The sequence below is a fragment of the Lissotriton helveticus genome, chromosome 2_1, assembly GCF_964261635.1.
Source record: "Lissotriton helveticus chromosome 2_1, aLisHel1.1, whole genome shotgun sequence".
Classification (NCBI taxonomy): domain Eukaryota; kingdom Metazoa; phylum Chordata; class Amphibia; order Caudata; family Salamandridae; genus Lissotriton; species Lissotriton helveticus.
Genome location: NC_136059.1, coordinates 871326817 through 871344183, shown reverse-complemented (window position 1 = coordinate 871344183; position 17367 = coordinate 871326817). Strand labels below are relative to the sequence as shown.

Here is a 17367-nt window from a genome sequence, read left to right as displayed (position 1 = left end):
AGGCAAAGATTCATTTCATTTTCGGTCATGTCATGCAATTATAAACGCAAACTAGGGCATCTTGCATTTACTGTGCCACAGGAGAAGTGTGGCTCAATGGCTAGAGCGGCAGACCCTGATGCAGAGGTCTAGCCCGGGACCAGGGTTCAATTCCCCGCCTCGGCGGGTCTTGGGCTCAAAATTCCACGGACCTGATAATTCTCGCCTCGGTGCCTATTCCAATCATGGAGTCCCACTCTGCAACTCTGGGCAATAGCTTGCTTAATCTCCACAATTGCCCCCACAACGCTAAGGATGCCTGGCCTCCACCTTGGGGGTGCCCAGAAGTGGACACCTCACAGGGAAAGCCAGGATGGGTTCCACAGCGGTATTCGTACAAGCGCCTTGAGACCCTTGCGGGTGAGTAGTGCGCTATACAAGTATCAATTTACATTTTAATTTACATTTACAATCATTTGTGAATTTAATGAAAAATTGTTAGTGTAATTCTGAGACGCTTCAAGCATCCATATTTCCACTTTTACAATTTTTGTGAATCAGGCCACAGAAGATTTTTGAAAATGATGCTTCTGAAAAGGACACGGCCTACCAGACATCCAGACATGAAGGCGCTCAACTGACAAAGAGACAAACTTAATCACATGCAGATGAAATGCTTCCATCTGCCAGCATCAACAGCATGGTTTCCGATCATACAGTCGTCAGTAGACAGTTGCTGCTGGGAGGGAACGGTGACGGGGGGCAGGGCCCAGGTAGGAAAGAAAGAAAAAGAATAGCCTGCTGGTCGCCAGCCACCGCCTCTCCTTGGACATCCCTGTTTACCTGGCTCCTGGCAACACCCAGGCTCCCTGATTCCCCTAGCCAATCCCAACGCCTCTGTCCCCAACATGACAGAAGCATTGTGATTGGTCTGAGCGGCCTGGTTCGGGGCTCGGGCAGGGCGTTGGAACCTGTGCATGTTCTCCACGCAGGATGTGCAATACAGCCGGGTGGAAAACATGCGCATAACGGTTTGGACAGCCAAACCATCATGCGCACTTATGGTGCACCAACCACTCTGCCTCCCTCTAATGTCACACAAGCTGAGCCCCGCCCTAACCTGGCTTCAAGCTCCATGCTAAAAATAAAATGATAACCTTCAGTTATTATCATTTTATTTTTCCTTTGCACTGCTCTGAGAGCAGTGGGGTGGCGCTCCTCCGCCTTAGCGGAAGAGCCTACGTTTCAGCAGATCAGGGAACATATACATGCCTGAATGGTTGAGGCCAACCTTTGGGGATCCCATCCATGTCTAAATGAACCCCCAGAACCAGACATGCTGTGAAGGAGCCGAAAGGCAGTATTTGCAGCACCTTACAAAAACCTCAAAAATCTAGTTGGGTCTATGTACAGAACACGGCCTCCGATTCACTCTCTTGCTATTGGACTTACGAAACCTTTAGTGACCCGACTGCCTCCACCACATACTGTCTCTTTTTTGGGGGACACCATGTTAGATGCAAAAGAAGCTTGCAGCACTTAACAGAGCGCAAGCCTCCCAGGCTCGGGGTTTCCGCCTGCCAGTCTGCTGTATGAACAACCATTAAAATTAACTCGTCAGCAAAATTCTATTGAACCGATTTTATTAAAACAAACCGAGCAGGCGAGGTGTCTCTGGGGCTGAGAATAGTTTGTTCTTGTAATAAGATTCAGCGAACGCGTTTGATGCTGCACTTATCTGCTTTTTAACATAAATCAGCCGAAATCCAGTGGTACTTTGTACTGCACAAAACGCAGCGATGAAAATCGCTATTGCATTCTAATGGCTTTCCGGACACAGTGTAAAAATGGCACCGCTGCAATGAAAGCTGTCGGACTATTCAAGGTCACGCTGTGCGCTAATGCTATTATATTCTTTGGTTTCAAAATAATCAAATATAATTTCCTGTTCTGTCTCCGTTTTAATGGGAAGCCTAAAGAATACTATATCCAAACACATCATTTCACGCTCCACTCTGCATGTAGATATATCATTTTCTAAAAACATAGACCGGTAGTCAGATGCCCAAGGCATGCGAGTTAAGATCACTGCAGCCGGATGCCGGCTTGCAAACCTAGAAAAGTTAACTAACCTCCGTACAGATGTACATAAAAAGCCTTCTGAAATTCCAGTTATGGAGTAAATCTATCCGATTTAAAGGGTTTTTCTTTAGTTATGGGCTTAGTTGGATAAGTCCATTTTCCAGACAAGTAGTGAAAGATCCATCACGTTTTTAGGGTGTAATAAAAAGACACAAGCAGTTCCTTGGTCAAAAAACGCTGAAGAATAGCTCAAAAGTGAAGTTGTCCTTGTCGCATAAAGAGCTAACGCACCCTGTAACAGGGCAAGATTGAGAGCATAAGGATGCACACAGCTAGATATTATTGCAATGAGGTTTATGCAGCTCTTCTGGAATGAACACCACTTGCTATTCACTCACTTAACAGTAGTAACTCTGGCACAGTTCCACTACTGACCCCCTCTAAAGCAGATGACCTATGAGATGACAGGTCTGTGGTGGCAGGGAGGCGGGGGAGTAAAAGAATAGATTCCAATGAGAAGTCAATTCAGGGGTGTCTTGAAGGCTCCCAATGTTAGAGCATATGTGTGGGGGAGCAGAGAAGTGTAGCACATATCAAGCGCTGAAAAGACCTTTGCCCGCTAGATATGATATTTTTTTTTTACTAGACCCTTTCAGCAGTCGAGAAATTCAGTTCTGGAACACTCTGATAAAATATGGAAGGCGACACTGAGGAAAAAGGGCACTGATGTGGTATTGGCTCTCTCCAAGACGTAGCTCATAGTTCTAAATGGGAGTCTGTCTACTATGTTGGTGAGATTGGGAGCTTAGGGATAAGATGCGCAGATCAGAGCTCCATTGGAGGAGTGTCTGCATCATTCGCGTCCTACTTCGGTTTGGTGAAAGAAGGCATTAGTTGGTATCTTCAACTGCATTGGTCCTGTTCTCCTGAAGTTCTAAGATCTGGACGCTTCGAAACTGCTGTATATGTTCATGAGAAGCTTTGCAAATCTCTACTCCCAGGAAGACAGTCCCATGACAGGCCTTGCTACCAATACCTCGTGAGGTGGACTTCAATAGGCCAATTGCCTGGTTCCACGGCCCCAGACACACTAACACTAAATCGAGCATGTGCCGTATCCTGCTTCAACCATATCGATAGCTAATGAAGCTACAAGGAGGGGATATGGCTCTTGAGACACATTATGCATATGTTGTGCAAGTGCTAACAATTTTCACATTTTTGGCATAGTACTTGCATGAAATAGACATCACCGTGAGGATGGTCTAGCCATGTCAGTCCTTGGTTGAGTCCTCTTAATTCACCAACAAATGCAAAATCTGCACAGGAAAAATTAAGCTGTTCGTATGGAGAGCCGCATTCAGATGTATACAGGTACATACTGGCTAGAGAGTGGAATTTGATGGAGGCTGTTGCAGCCCTGAAGGCTTGAGGGATCTGGGACCGATTCCCGCCAAACAAAGAAGTCACAAGCCCTCTGCAGTCCGGCATAATGTGGTGCCAACATTACTGGCACCGTAGTGCTGTTCCATTTTGCCTTTGTAGGACTCGCATCGATCGACTGCCCCTTGATTTACTCCTCATAGTTTAGGGTGAGGAGTTAAATTTGCTGAAAGGTGGTTTGAGGGTTGTAAATATAAGATTATTTTGTAATAGCGTGGGGGAATTCTTTGTACATTGATATGACCGAAAAAAAACTCTTAATAAAATATTTTCTAAGAACAAAATTGCAATTTCTCATCTATAAAAAGAAGGGCATTTTGATAAATAGCAGCTGATTCGGAGAAGGCAGGAACTTTGGAACAACAGTGCCCCCTCTTCCCCTCAAGGTGATGTAGCTATGGAGATACGAGGGCAAGAAGGGGAGATGGTTTTAGCAAGGTGCAGCCGAGAGCAGACATCTATAATACCTTCGTAGACCATAAGCACTGTTAACCATTCACTTTTATATTTTATCACAGAAGGGGGGGGGGCTCACGATAGTGATATGTGAGCAAGGCTCTTGTCAAACGAGTCAGAACAAGCCGATGGAACGAATACCGGGCTCACTTCCATTTATAATTCATAGCGTAAGGAGGAAACAACAAACTTATATTAAATGTACAAATCCTTCAGCTATTGAGAACTTTTTTATGCTTCAATGTAGTGGTTGGGCCAGCTTTGAGGGAGTTGCTATCGATGAAAATCCCTATGAAGCCCTTTCTATGCAAAGACAGTTAGTTGCCCTTGACATAAGCTTGGTCGAGGCCTAAAATAAGTAACAGTTTATATAAAATGTGGCGGTCTGATGATAGTTTGGGTTCGTGGGATTGACTTCATTTCGCTTCCGTCGATGGTTGATTATTAGGTTGTAGTGACATCTAGTGGTTAGGCACGTCCTTTGTCGTGGAACCAAGTTTATGAAGCTGTTGTGCTGTTGTATGCAATCCCCTTTTCAGGCGCACCACAGTTTTAACTTGTCATATGGCATACATACTGTGACTAGGGGGTGGTGGAGAACATCGAGAGAGTCCGTTTGTAATAAGAGTCTTTAAAAACGTCTCGTGGTTTTGAAGTAGTCTAAAGTACTATGGCCAGATTCTCAAAGATGTTGCCCTGGTTTTAATTAGCATATGCCCTGAGGGTGTCCTCTATACACCAGCCATCTTATACCGTGTACACAAAGACTTTCATCGGAACACATCCGTAGTTGTGTGCACCCTCTCCAACATGCACTGGAGACATCTATGTGAAAACCCCTTGTACATAAGGATCTCAAACATGTTCTGGGTATCTTTGAGTATGTGAAGATGCGACACCTATGTAGGCTGATATGTGTCTGATGTGATCAAGTATGTCCTAACTTTCTACACAGTAAACCTTGGTGGTTCGAGTCATGGGCCTGGCATTTATCACACGTACAGAAGTACTATATTGTCCATAGTCACATTGAAGAGTTAGTATATTATATTATGAGCCAGCGGTGCATTGTACACTAAATGAGCCCTGTGTGCTTCGCATTAGAAGGCCCCTCTGGTTTTCCATTCCTGTATAAATACAAGGCTGCAGGTTGCATGACTTCTGCTGCCTAAGAATCAGGCACATTACTTGTAACAGTCTGTCTTGTGCATGGATGCTGCAGCACGTTCCTAACCAGTTAATGCGCCTGTGAATCTCGCAGGTTCCTGATTTGCCACCATGCTTGAGAAGAGAATCCTTCATCTGATGATCTAGGTTGTACACTAGACAGGGTTGCATGTGGGTTCAGGGGAGTAGCCAGAACAATAAAATGCCCCCACTTTGAATCATATCCCTATTGGCAGTGAGTGAGTCGGCACTCATCGGGGGAGAGTTGCTGCCCCAAGGGAATTCTGAAAGCACTGTAACCGCATGGTGCTTTTTACCCCTCAGTTCTGAAAGAATTCGGTCAACGTGGTAGACTGGTTCCAGAAAGGTGTGCATGGGCGCTGATGGAATAATCAAACTCTACAAGGGCTGCTCACTGTGGCCTTCCTCAGAGTAGTCTCCCAATAAAAACATTTTTTTAAATGGGCAAACGGTGTAACTGTGGGCAAACGGTGTAACTGTGCGTAAACAGTTTTCACATAAATTGGTTAAAGTCTGTAGGATTGACAGCCAGTTGTGGAGGGTCGCCTATGGACACATCAGGCGTATCCAGCTGAGGGATATCGGTGGTAGAAGGGATGATCCCACAAACTAGATTTCATCTTTCTCTCAGCTTTCTATCATGTTTGTCTTTCTGTGTTCTGTCTTCATATTTTCAATCCATCCGTCTTTCTCTCCATCTGTCTTTCTATCATCCATCTCTCTATCGTTGTTTCAATCTTTTATCCTCTCAATCGTTCTTTATTTTTTTACGTATGTGCTTTCTTCCTTCCACACACCCATCCATCCATCCATTTATCCTTTCTTCTTTCCTCATCTTCCTTTCTTTGTATTTTTTCTTCCTACATGGTTCTCACCCTTCCTTCTTTCCCAGCTTCCATTCATCCATCCTTTCTATCCATCCTTCTCTGTATTCTTCCTTCCATCCACATTGGTTATCACTTAGGAATAAGGCCCTTCACTTGCTAAACATCAGAACAGGGCTGGGTAGCCATTTATTCCAGGAATTTAAAATGATTCGTAGAATTCCATGGGTAGGGAAATCACAGAAATCTAGTAGAGGAGATTGTGTTGTGTTGAACTTCGGGTTGAACTTCGGGTCTCCACTGATAGTTAAAACGATTCTAGACAGGGCTGGGACTAGGCACTTAAACAGGAACGGTATTAGCATTTTGCCATTGGGTGTTTTCTATCGAAACAACCCTACCCAAACAACTGGAAGGGGAGATTATAGGGATATACCCCATGTACAGGGCCCATATGACTACAATGTACCAACTCACAACAGATTTGAGCTTTTCTGAAACCTGGAAGAAATCGACTGACTAAGTCGTTTATCTGTCTCCAAAAAGACCCTTCTTTCAATGGTAGACTTAGGAGAGGTCGACCAGGTATTAGGCCTTATCAACAGAGATATTTCTCCTCCACTCTCACTAAATGGGTCAAAACTTGAAACATACCAAGGTTCGCCTGGTAATGGTGGAAGCGAGTCTGTGGCATAGCACTTGTAGATAATCCTAAGATTAAAGGGGTTTACTCCCCTGTGGTAAGGTGTGGCCTATGCCTACAACTAGGTCACACTGATTCCTGTTACAACACTGAAGGTCCAAAATTAGCTTAATGGAACATTGCGGGGCTTACACAAAAAACAGCCTCAATTGAATGGTCTACATTAATTCAGGAGCAAGATATCTTATTTTTTTCAAGAGACATGGGCCGTGGACCAGGTATTCCGCCTAGGTCATTTACATTTTTCTAAAACTGCGGACAGGGGCAGCGTGGCAGACCCAAAGGGGGACTGACAACCTGGGTCAGGCAGTGTCACCAACATAAGTTCGAGGAGATCCATATTGACTGTAGGTACATTCTTATTATTAGGTTACACCAGGGAAATTTTCCAGATTTGATACTCATTAATGTGTATTCCAGGGGCTTGCAAGGTGGGAAAGCCTCACATACGGTAGCACTTTTAGATGCCTTCTTATTAAAACACAGAGGTGATGATAACATATTAATAGCTGGTGATTTTAATTATACATTCAAATCCCTGGACTTTCAAGATATGAATTTTAGCATAGAGGAGGATGTACAGTGGTAGATTCCTCCGCTATATCTTCCTGCAATAAAAAGATGGTAGAGTGCAGCTCTACAACTTAGTCTTATGTCTGGAACAAGGGGTGAGAGCAGCCACCTGGAGAACTAGATCAGACAAGCATGGGATGCCCATATATAATAGTGGGCAACGTTCCAGTCGTATAGACTTCTTCATGCTCAACAAGGAGTTCTTGCCCAATTTATCAGATATGGTGGTCTGTGACCGACCAGAAAGTGACCACAACCCTCTATTACTCTCTTAATGCTCCTTGCACCCACACTGTGGAGCAGGGCTGGTACCACGTGTAGACTTTGTAGAGGCCCAAAGGACAAATGACACTCGCTGAGTCAAATGGGCAAGCGTGGTTAACAAAGAAGAGTATGTGAACCAAATGAGTAGGTTGGTAGCTTACGCTATAGACACTCTCCATACTGATGCTGCGCAGGAAGAATATAATCTTAAAGCTGTGCAGGTCCATGAGGACTTTAAAAGCTTTTTTACTACTAAAACCAAAAAAACGACAAGTCACCCATGCTCCAAGGCTGCCGCTTGGTACAATTCCTCTTGTCGTACGGCATATAGAAGACTAGCGGCAGCAATTAGGACAAAAGATAGGTAATCTATACGTGAGAATAGGTCTCCATATAAGGCAGCCCAATCACATGCTAAAAGGGACTGGGATGAACAACACTGGGCTGATCTCCTTAAAGCATGTTCTGGGAGAGACATGACAGCCTTTTGGCACATGGTGAAGTGGGGCAGCGGGTCCTCTAGTAAAGTGCCCATGAGCCATGTGGAGCCAGACCAGTGGGTTTCGCACTACAAAGGACAGTTCGCTCGTGATGTAGATGCTCACGATTTATTTGAAATGCCGTCCCCCATCCCAAATTTACATATATGAAAGAAAGAAGTGGAAAATGCTCTTCTCCTGGTCCCAAAAGGCAGGACGCCTGGGCCTGCTTGCTTCCCTGCTGACTTGTTTCTCCAGGATAAAGATACCTGGGCACTATATAATCAGCTCCTAGTGAACGCCATCGCCAACGGAGCACCTATGCCCAGCACATGGGCAGGAGCAGTAATACTTCCTATTTTTTAAAAAGGGGATCGCTCTATACTGGGAAACTATAGGCCCATTAGCCTTATTGACTGTATCCAAAAGGTGTCAGCAAGGGTGGTACTTAGTAGAATCCAGGCTTGGATGGAGGAATGCGATATCCTCTCCCATCTTCAGGTGGGGTTTCGGTCAAGTACTAGCACAATAGATCAGGTGCTAAGGTTTATTCTTCTATATTGACGCACCGTAATCCTAGGGAGAGGTGCTATCTACGCAGCCTTCGTCGATCTCAAGTCGCCATTCAATCTTGTCCCACGCACCAAGATGTGGCATACTTTTTTAAAACTAGGTATGCCGCTGGATATCCTGGCGTTCGTGATTAAGTTACACGCCAACAATTACGCGCAGGTGAGATGGGTTGCGGGGGGGGGGGCAGTACTACAGAAAAGTTCTCGGTTGAGAAGGGGGTGCATTCTAGCACCCACCTTCTTCTCAATTTATATCAATGGGGTAGTGCAAAATTTTGAGAATTTCCCCACAGATGCACCGCTTTTAGTTGGGTCTAAGATCCCGCTACTTATGTTCGCCGACGACACCATTATTCTTTCTAAGACTAGACAGGGCCTCCAACGTGCCCTCACGAGATTTGAGGAGTTCTGTGAGGACCACAATCTTATCGTCAACGTGGATAAAACAAAGTATATGGTCCTACACAATCCAAAAATGTCATCGGTGACGTCAGAATGAAGGGAGGTGTTTTGGAACAAACAGAGATCTATTCTCACTTGGGGGTAATAATAGACCAAAAACAAAGTTGGAAGCCCCAAATAGACTGCCTTACTGTTAAGCACGCTCAACTATCGGGTGCTCTGCTCAAGGAGCAGAGACTTTCACTCACCAAACCCATAGCCCCAGTGCTACAGATTTGTAATACTAAAATTGGCGCCGCGTATAAAGGGGCAGAGCTGTGGGGATATGCCAATTTGGATTCCCTAGTGGTTGCTCAGAACAAATTCCTAAGGTCCATAATTGGCCTCCCCCAGTCCACCCCATTATTACCTTTGTATATAGATCTGGGATGCCACTCGATTAGGGATGTGGCACATTACAGGCCAGTTGCATATTGGAGGAGCCTTTGGGTGACTCCCGAGCTTTCACACTATGCCCTGGCTCTTTTAGAAGTTAGGGATCTTGATGTCAATAGGTAAATCGTGTGATTTAGGTGTGTCAAAAATATACTCTGTAAGATGAGGATGAGCCGTTTGTGGACTTCCCCAGCCGGAAGTATATTTCCTACTAAAACTGAATTAAAGGCAGCCTATTGGAATTTGATAATTACGAAGCGCTTTGCAGCTTCCACTAGTCCTACTCTGTCTAGCGCCTTCCTTGACAGCAAGCACAAACCCAAATATGAGGGCTATTGGGATCTAATCACTTCGACTAGAGACAGAAAATTGTTCCACCAGTTTAGGGTGGGAACGCTTCCCACAAATGTTTTTACCGTTAAATGGTGTAGCACTAACACTAGCAATTGCCCCTTCTGTCCCGACTTGAGTGAAACACTGGGACATATTTTCTTTGTGTGCCCAATGTATTGCAAACCCAGGTCCATATGGTTGAGACCCATATGATTAAACTTGGGGACTAGGTTTAGCAGCAAGGCTTTTAGGATCCTCAAAACAACAGCGGATGGGCCTACTGTGATTGCTGTAGCAAAGTTGCTGGGCTGGGTGTGGGTGATCCGTTGGAACGAAAGGAGGCATAGGTAAACATGCACGTAATGTTTTGTAGCTATGTTCTACTAAATTAGCACTATGCACTTTATTGTATTGTATTGATGTTTCCCTTTGTAATTTAAATCTCTGAAGGCTGATCCCCCACGCGGCTGCCTTGCATGGGTGTGTTTTAGAGTTTCTTCTTTTTTAACTTATTTATTGAATCATGGTGAATTTTCAGGGATCTTGTTTTAACTTAGGATAATTTACAAGTTTCTCTTCCAAGAAACATGTTGGATTTTTTTATTTGACCTTCATGTGTATGTTGTTTCAACTTTTGTGATTTTTAAAAAAAATCGAAATAAAGTTTATGAACTGAACTGAATATTATGTTGTTTACCCCTGGTGATTGTTGTATGGTATAAGACAGTGAAAATGTCCTATTTTCTTCGATATTTGTTCAAACTGAGTGACTCTCCAGGTTCTGACTTGTCGTGCTTAGTCACCCAGGTCAACAACTTACCATTCATTTATAATTTAACCCCTTGAGTGCTCGTGACAGAACCACTCCGTCACGAGCCACGGACGCGCTGTGCTGGTGACGGAGTGGTTCCGCCACGGCGCGGCCGCCCCGCCAACGCTGCAGGAATTCCGCGCCTGCGCGGGCCTTCTATTGAGCGGGCGGGGCCGTAACAGAACCACTCCGTCAGAGGCACAGTGTGCCCGTGGCTTGTTACGGAGTGGTTCCGTCACGAGCATGGCGGCGCCGCGCGGACCTTCCTCCCCCCCCCAGCGCCGCGGCGGAATTACCGCCGCAGCCAAGGGGTTAAAGTGCCAATTTTTTTCCCAAGTGGCACATTGTGCGAGTCTTTTGGTTATACTGAGATGGAATGCATCCAGGAGAACCTGTGGGTTTGTTTTGCTTTGCTTTGACAGGGCAAGTCAGTCATGTATTGGTTGTCCTTGTATATTGTGTGCACTGCTATATTTGTGTGAAGACTTGATTTAGTGGTTAGTTGGCTATGGTTTTAACTCATAACACTGCACACATGCCCAATGTATAGTACATATTGTAATGAATGTGCGATGAGGCTGCATCCTCGCAAGCAGGGGTCTTTTGTGTAGTATGCTCATTTTAAGAGTATCCCATGAACAAACGACAATAAACTGCCCAACACCATGAAATTCATGCAAGTTGATGAACCTAACATTCTAGGTTGGCGAGACAGAGTTTTAGGTGCCTCGCAGTGTGTGATTTATACAAAGGGAGGCATTCTAGAGTTATTGATGTTTTTAATTTCCTCCATTGGGTAATAGTGTCAATATCACTTTAATCGTCCATTGGTTAATTGTATCCGTCTATCATGACGTATGTTGTTTTGCACGATTATCTCAAGGCATGCCGCCATGCCATTGCTATAGCAGTAAGATGAGTTCAAGTATGAAGAAGCTCCGCTTGTATATGTTTGGTGCCGCTGTTTTTGTTTGTTTGCTGAGATTTGAAATATTTCAGGAATATAGTGTGTTTTTCTTTCACTAGCCCTAGAAATAGGAGTGTCTACTGTCAGGGAAACGGTGCAAAATTATAAGACCAAGCACATTCTCAAAATATTTCAAGTGTAAAAGAATTTCATGTAGTTCACTCTATTTACATTTATTTTACGTGGATATCCTGAAAATGTGACCTGGATTCAGCCCTCATTGACCTGTGCTGGACACTACTGCCGTAGACCATCTCAAGAATAGTTAGCTAAATACAGCACTATCCTCCCATCTGAAAAGGCCCACCACACTATCTGTATTTGAAACCATCGAAAGCCAAAGTTGAAAATGGTTGGGAAAAAAAACACCTGCTCTACGGTGGGTGCTGTTGACATCCCCTGTGTGGGTCTATATAGGGGTGGGCGGAATTTGAGAAGTCGTGCTACGCAAAGCTCCGCAAAACGGTAAAAAAATCTCTGCGAGCACGCAAAAGTTGCGCGAACACGTGGAATTGCTTGTTCTGCCCGTTCCCAATGCTTTTTTCCTGTTCGCGAATGCTGTTTGCGTGCTCAGGGAAAAATATCTTGCGAACACGCATTTTGAAAGCGCTAACAAGCAAAAAATTCCACGGATCGCGGAATTTTTGGCAATTCTGTGTTCTCCGCGGAACGCGAAATTACCCAAATTCCGCCAATTCCGTGAGCGGAACGGAATTTGCCACCCAGGCCTAGTTCTATATAAAACAAACGAAGAGACGAGGCTATGTCCACGCCTTATGTGCTTAGTAACCAATCCTCAAGGGTCGGAAGAGAGCTCAGGAGACAAGCAGTGATGGCTGCAGGACTACCTCAAAGGAGGTGAGTGAATACCCGACAGGCCAGTGTCTCTGAAAAGTCAAAAGCATGGGGAAGAGTCAGTCGCACATCAGGCACACCTCTTATGGGGCAGCGCCAATTGAGTAAAGTAAGTCCCATGGGGGACATGGCTCAGAATGGTAAGCAAGGCCGGGGAAGAGTTGATCACATGTAGTTTGCATCTTTGACAGGGAGTAGGGAAGGACAGTCTCACATATTTCAGTTGTACCTCGTAGCGGTAAGTAGGACAGTGACTGAATCTGACACATACCCTCTGCTCCACGGACCATGTTATGCGGAACATCTGGCTGGGATACAGGGGTGAGGCAGAGTCGATTCCATGTCTGCTGTACTTCAAACATTCTAAAAAGGCTGGGGAAAGGTTAGTCCCACTTCAGCTGTACTGTGCATCAGCAGAGCTATCAGTAAAGTGCCTGGTGACCATGACAGCCTACCCATCTCTCTGATGCAGAGAACAGCTAAATAAGAGGTAGCATGAATGCTTTCCACGCTTACAAGACACTTACAGCGTGCCCTGCAGCAGTGTAAGATTCCCTCTATGGGGAACTAATCATTGGCAACTGCCTCCTATGTGCCTACTATGCAGGAGTGCGAATGCCTTTTTAATATCGATAATATCGACCTAAACATAGTCTTTCCAGTTGAAATGAACAAATTACTTTTGTATACACTGTATACTACTATAACAAATGTGCAAACAGCTTTTCCGGGATAACACTAAAACAAATATTAAAATACACACATTATGTTTCAAAATGCATCAATGTGTTGGCTGCCTTTTTACTCAGGGACTCACTACAATGTCGGGCGGAAAGCCTCTTCCCAACAGTCAGAATCTTCCCAACCGCGTTGGAGCCCTTCCGACCAACTTGATCGGTTTATAGTCCGACCACCCGATTACAATGTTTGCGGTCGGAATGTAAACCACCCGGTCATTCCGACTCTTTTCCGACCAACTCGCTGAGTATTCCTGCTGGTCGGAACCGCACCATAACGCCTATGGATGGCGTTTCCAAGGTCTGGATGACGGTTTCCAACAGCCTTTCCGAGCCGGCATTTCTGACACAGGCTGGCGGAAAGTGACTTTGGGGGCCCCTAGCAGGGCCCCCTTTACCCTGTGGCCTACCGTTGGTGGTCGAGGGGGTACCCTCCTGTAAACCCCTGCATTGTGTGGCAGGCACCGTGGGGTGCCTGCGATAGGGTGAAGGATTTTACACACACACACCATTTCCCCATAGGAGCCTTTGTTACAGCCAGTTCTGGGGCATAACTCGAGCTCCCATAGGAAACAATGGGAATCCAACGAACAGTGTTCGGTCGCATCGTAATCCTGCGGTTAGAACCGCCAACTGCAAGTTGGTCGGTCCCGAATCGAAGACGTGTCGGGCGGAGGCTTTCGTCCCGACATTGTAATGAGCCCCTTAGTGTATGTGCACAGCTGCTGTTGTGTATATGCACATTACAGATACATGATAAAACATTTAACACAGTATCATATCTCAGCAATGTCTACATGCAGCACTCCATATGTGTTGCCAGCTTCTGCATTCTCACCTGTATATGCAAGTCTCTTTATTCCAATTAGCGGCTGAAACAATTGGATTTATCAGTGCTTATTTGTGTTACACACCTTTTGGTATTGACAACTCTACTCGTAAATAACAACACACACTACCTCTACAAAAAATAAAATGCATATTTTAGCTTCACTGTACAGATAAAAAAGGTTGACTGGGTTCTTTGCAGTAATGGTGCATTGGGATTGAAATGCTTGTCACACTCTGGAGCTGCCTTCGTGTGTTTGCTCATGCCTGTCCGCTCTCTCTCCTTTCTGTTCCTAGTGGCTGAAGAACCCTGGCCCTCAGCATGAGAAGCGGACCCTCTTCGGAGACATGGTGTGCTTCTTGTTCATCACGCCTCTGGCCACCATCTCGGGTTGGCTCTGTCTGCGGGGGGCCGTGGACCACCTGCACTTTAGTAGCCGCCTGGAAGCGGTCGGGCTCATTGCACTGACGGTGGCGCTCTTCACCATTTACCTCTTTTGGACGCTGGTAAGTGCCTTGTGTTCTAATGTTGTGTTCTTACAGTGATGGCAGCCTAGAAGCTGTGCGCTTTGTTGGTCATGTAAACTATCAATGATGCAACACATTCCTTTTACACATATGCAACCCTCCGTGGGACCTGGGAGTAACATGCTAAAGCTGACATATACACAATGAGAGGGGATGTGTCCCACTTCCACTAGCAGAGTATAAACCCAGGCTGCTTGTGATATTTTACCAGTACCTTACCTTAGTTTAAGGGACTTTCTTGGGCAGCCCTCTCATACCTGAGCCTCTCACACCTGAGCCCACGTCCGGTAATAAATGCACTAGACATGCCAAAAGGTAAAAGGTAATTTATTAGATATTTGCATGTTTTTAAATGAATATTTGAATACGTGATTTTGACATGTTGCACCGGTACTCATAAATACATTATGGCAGACACAGTTCAAACCGGTCTGCTTGACTGACTGCAGTGAAATTCCAAACAAAGCCCATATGCATTCCATTGGTTTAGATAACCAATGATGTCTTCCCTACTGGTACTCAGCCCTACAACGGCCCTGATTACGAGTTGGTCGGTATATTCTGACCTGTGCATAAACCCGTTTCAGCGGCGGCTCTTCCGCAGTGGCGGGGAAGCGTCTCTTCACTGGCTCAGAGCCATTGTGTGTAGGGCGGGGCGGACGGGGCTGGGGTCACAGGGAGTGGTTCTTGCACATGTCTGTTTGGCAGGCTGTCTTAGGCCGGCCAAAGAAACATGCACAGTTAGTTTTTCAACCTGACTGTATTTTACAGTCGGGTGTATAAATGGCACAGACTCCCTGTGCCTGAGCGGAGTGTCAAACCAGCCCACTCTGGCCAATCCTGGTGCTGAGAGCAGTGTCTGGATTGGTTGGGGAGTCTGTCCCAGGGTCTGTCGTGAGCAGCTGCAGCAGGAGAACGGAGGAGACGCGTCAGGCCGCAGAATCAGGTACATTTATTTTTTAAATTTTTTCAATTCAGCCCACCCCCTCCGCCCCCAGCAGTCCCCCTGCCATTGCTGCTGCTGCTGCCCTGCTGTCCCCCTCCCCCAACTTCATATTCGCAGCAGCCGCAACGGCCCTGTTTACGCACATGTTGGAATTATGAGTTGGTAGGTATATAACACATCTGATAATTACTAGATGCATTAAATACTACAACCTTCGTTAAATTTCGGCAGGTCAAACCTGCTGGAATTTAACCAAGGAGAAGCATATGGTATTTACCGTATCCTATGGATTTTGGTGCGTTAAACACAAATATACATGTTATTCCCACCAAAGTGTAATGGTATTATTTATTGCACAAAATAAAGCATCTCTTGGTATCGTTGTTAGTCGGGTGCAATAAATAGCACCTAAATAGCTGACAATGAGACACCACTAGGGATGATGCAAGCCTTGAATGGTTACAGGTCTAACAGAAATAGTGATGTTCGAATAAATTCATTTTTTTGGCATTCCCTTTGCAAAGCTTATGCTTTGTAGGGTCTGTCCAAGCTTAACCTCTCCACCAGCCTGCATTTGCCAGTGTTATTTCTCTGACACTACATGCAGAACTGTGGTTGGATCCTAGACTAACTCCTGCTTGAGGAGGTATTGCACCAGGATTTGCCGTTGTTGCTCTTTTCCAGGAGAGTATAGCAGTAACCATATGCTAGGAATTTCAAGCTTTCTTAACCATTGATTCGTCTGCACCTTATCAGGGGTAGAAAGCGCTATATAAATGCAAACATTTTTTCCCTCTTCTATCCCTCCACTATCCTTTTCAATCCAAATAACTAACTAAGATATCCACCACTCAAATTCATTTGATATTTTACTATACTAATTCACCGCTAATCCATTATGGGTTCCGTAGTAGCTTCTACTCGCAGAAAAAGCACCTAGACGCCTCATCAGGGGTGGTAGCGCTATATAAATGCAAACCTTTTCCCTCTATCCCTCCACTATCCTTCTCAATCGAAATAACTGACTAACATATCCACCACTCAAATTACTTTCATATTTTCACCATACTAATTCACTACTAATCCTTTATGGGTTCCGGAGTTGCGTGCTACTCACGGAAAAAGCGCTGCAACGCCTCGTCAGTGGTGTTAGAAATGGGATCCCTGGCAGGCCAGGGCTTTCGCCAAAGTCAGTCAGAGACCACCACTCCTAAGTCAGGGCAAGGGAGTTACACGCCAAGATAACCCCTGCTCACCCTCTAGGTAACGTGGCGCGAGCAGCAAGGCTAAACTCGGAGGCGATGTGAGTTAAGTGTTTGCGCATGCACCCCCAGCAACAACACCCAGGACCCACCACAAAGGAAACTCCACACAAGGTTATATAAAAATAGCCTTTGTATTACACCAAAACACATTAGATAAAAACACACACTTTACAATGTGCCAACAGGCACGGGCAGAATTTACAGGGGATATGTACAAGAGCGGGCCACCTGGACCACTGTCGGGAATCAGCACTTTTAGAAGTAACACTTTTAGAAATAGCACTTAGAACATAGAACATAGAACCTAGAATGTAAATCACTGTAGCACACAACCAGTAACTACTGGTAACCAGGACCTCACTAGTACCACCTGCACTAGGAGAAAAACAACCACCTAAGTATCACAATACCTGTAGGGGTGTAAGCACATAACACATGATGCATCAACAATACATTCAGAGGTGTAAGAAGAAGGCACATGACGCATAAAAACACATTCAGAGGTGCAGGGGAGGAAAACACATGATGCCTAAAAACATTCAGAGGTGTAGCAATAACAATTGCGCAGTAATCACATTGGCACATAAATCATAAATGCGCCAGAACTCACATTAGTCACCACCTGTGACTGTCCCTAGGCCAACTGGCCTTGGTGGGGCTAGGACGCCCTGTGTCCCAAAATCAAGGGCCTAAACGT

The 17367-nt window shown here is 45.3% G+C and overlaps 1 protein-coding gene and 1 long non-coding RNA gene across 4 annotated transcripts in view; one reads left to right on the top strand and one right to left on the bottom strand.

Moving 5' to 3' along the window:
- The window catches only part of LOC144818301 (uncharacterized), a 225752-nt gene that overhangs the window by 93751 nt on the left and 114634 nt on the right, over positions 1-17367 (bottom strand). The window lies entirely within an intron of this gene.
- MARCHF3 (membrane associated ring-CH-type finger 3) overlaps positions 1-17367 on the top strand; it is a 325525-nt gene that overhangs the window by 296730 nt on the left and 11428 nt on the right. Inside the window, exon 5 of the mRNA XM_078675599.1 lies at positions 14229-14438. Within this exon, the coding sequence (XP_078531725.1) occupies positions 14229-14438 (210 nt within the window). The remainder of the gene's footprint in view (positions 1-14228; positions 14439-17367) is intronic.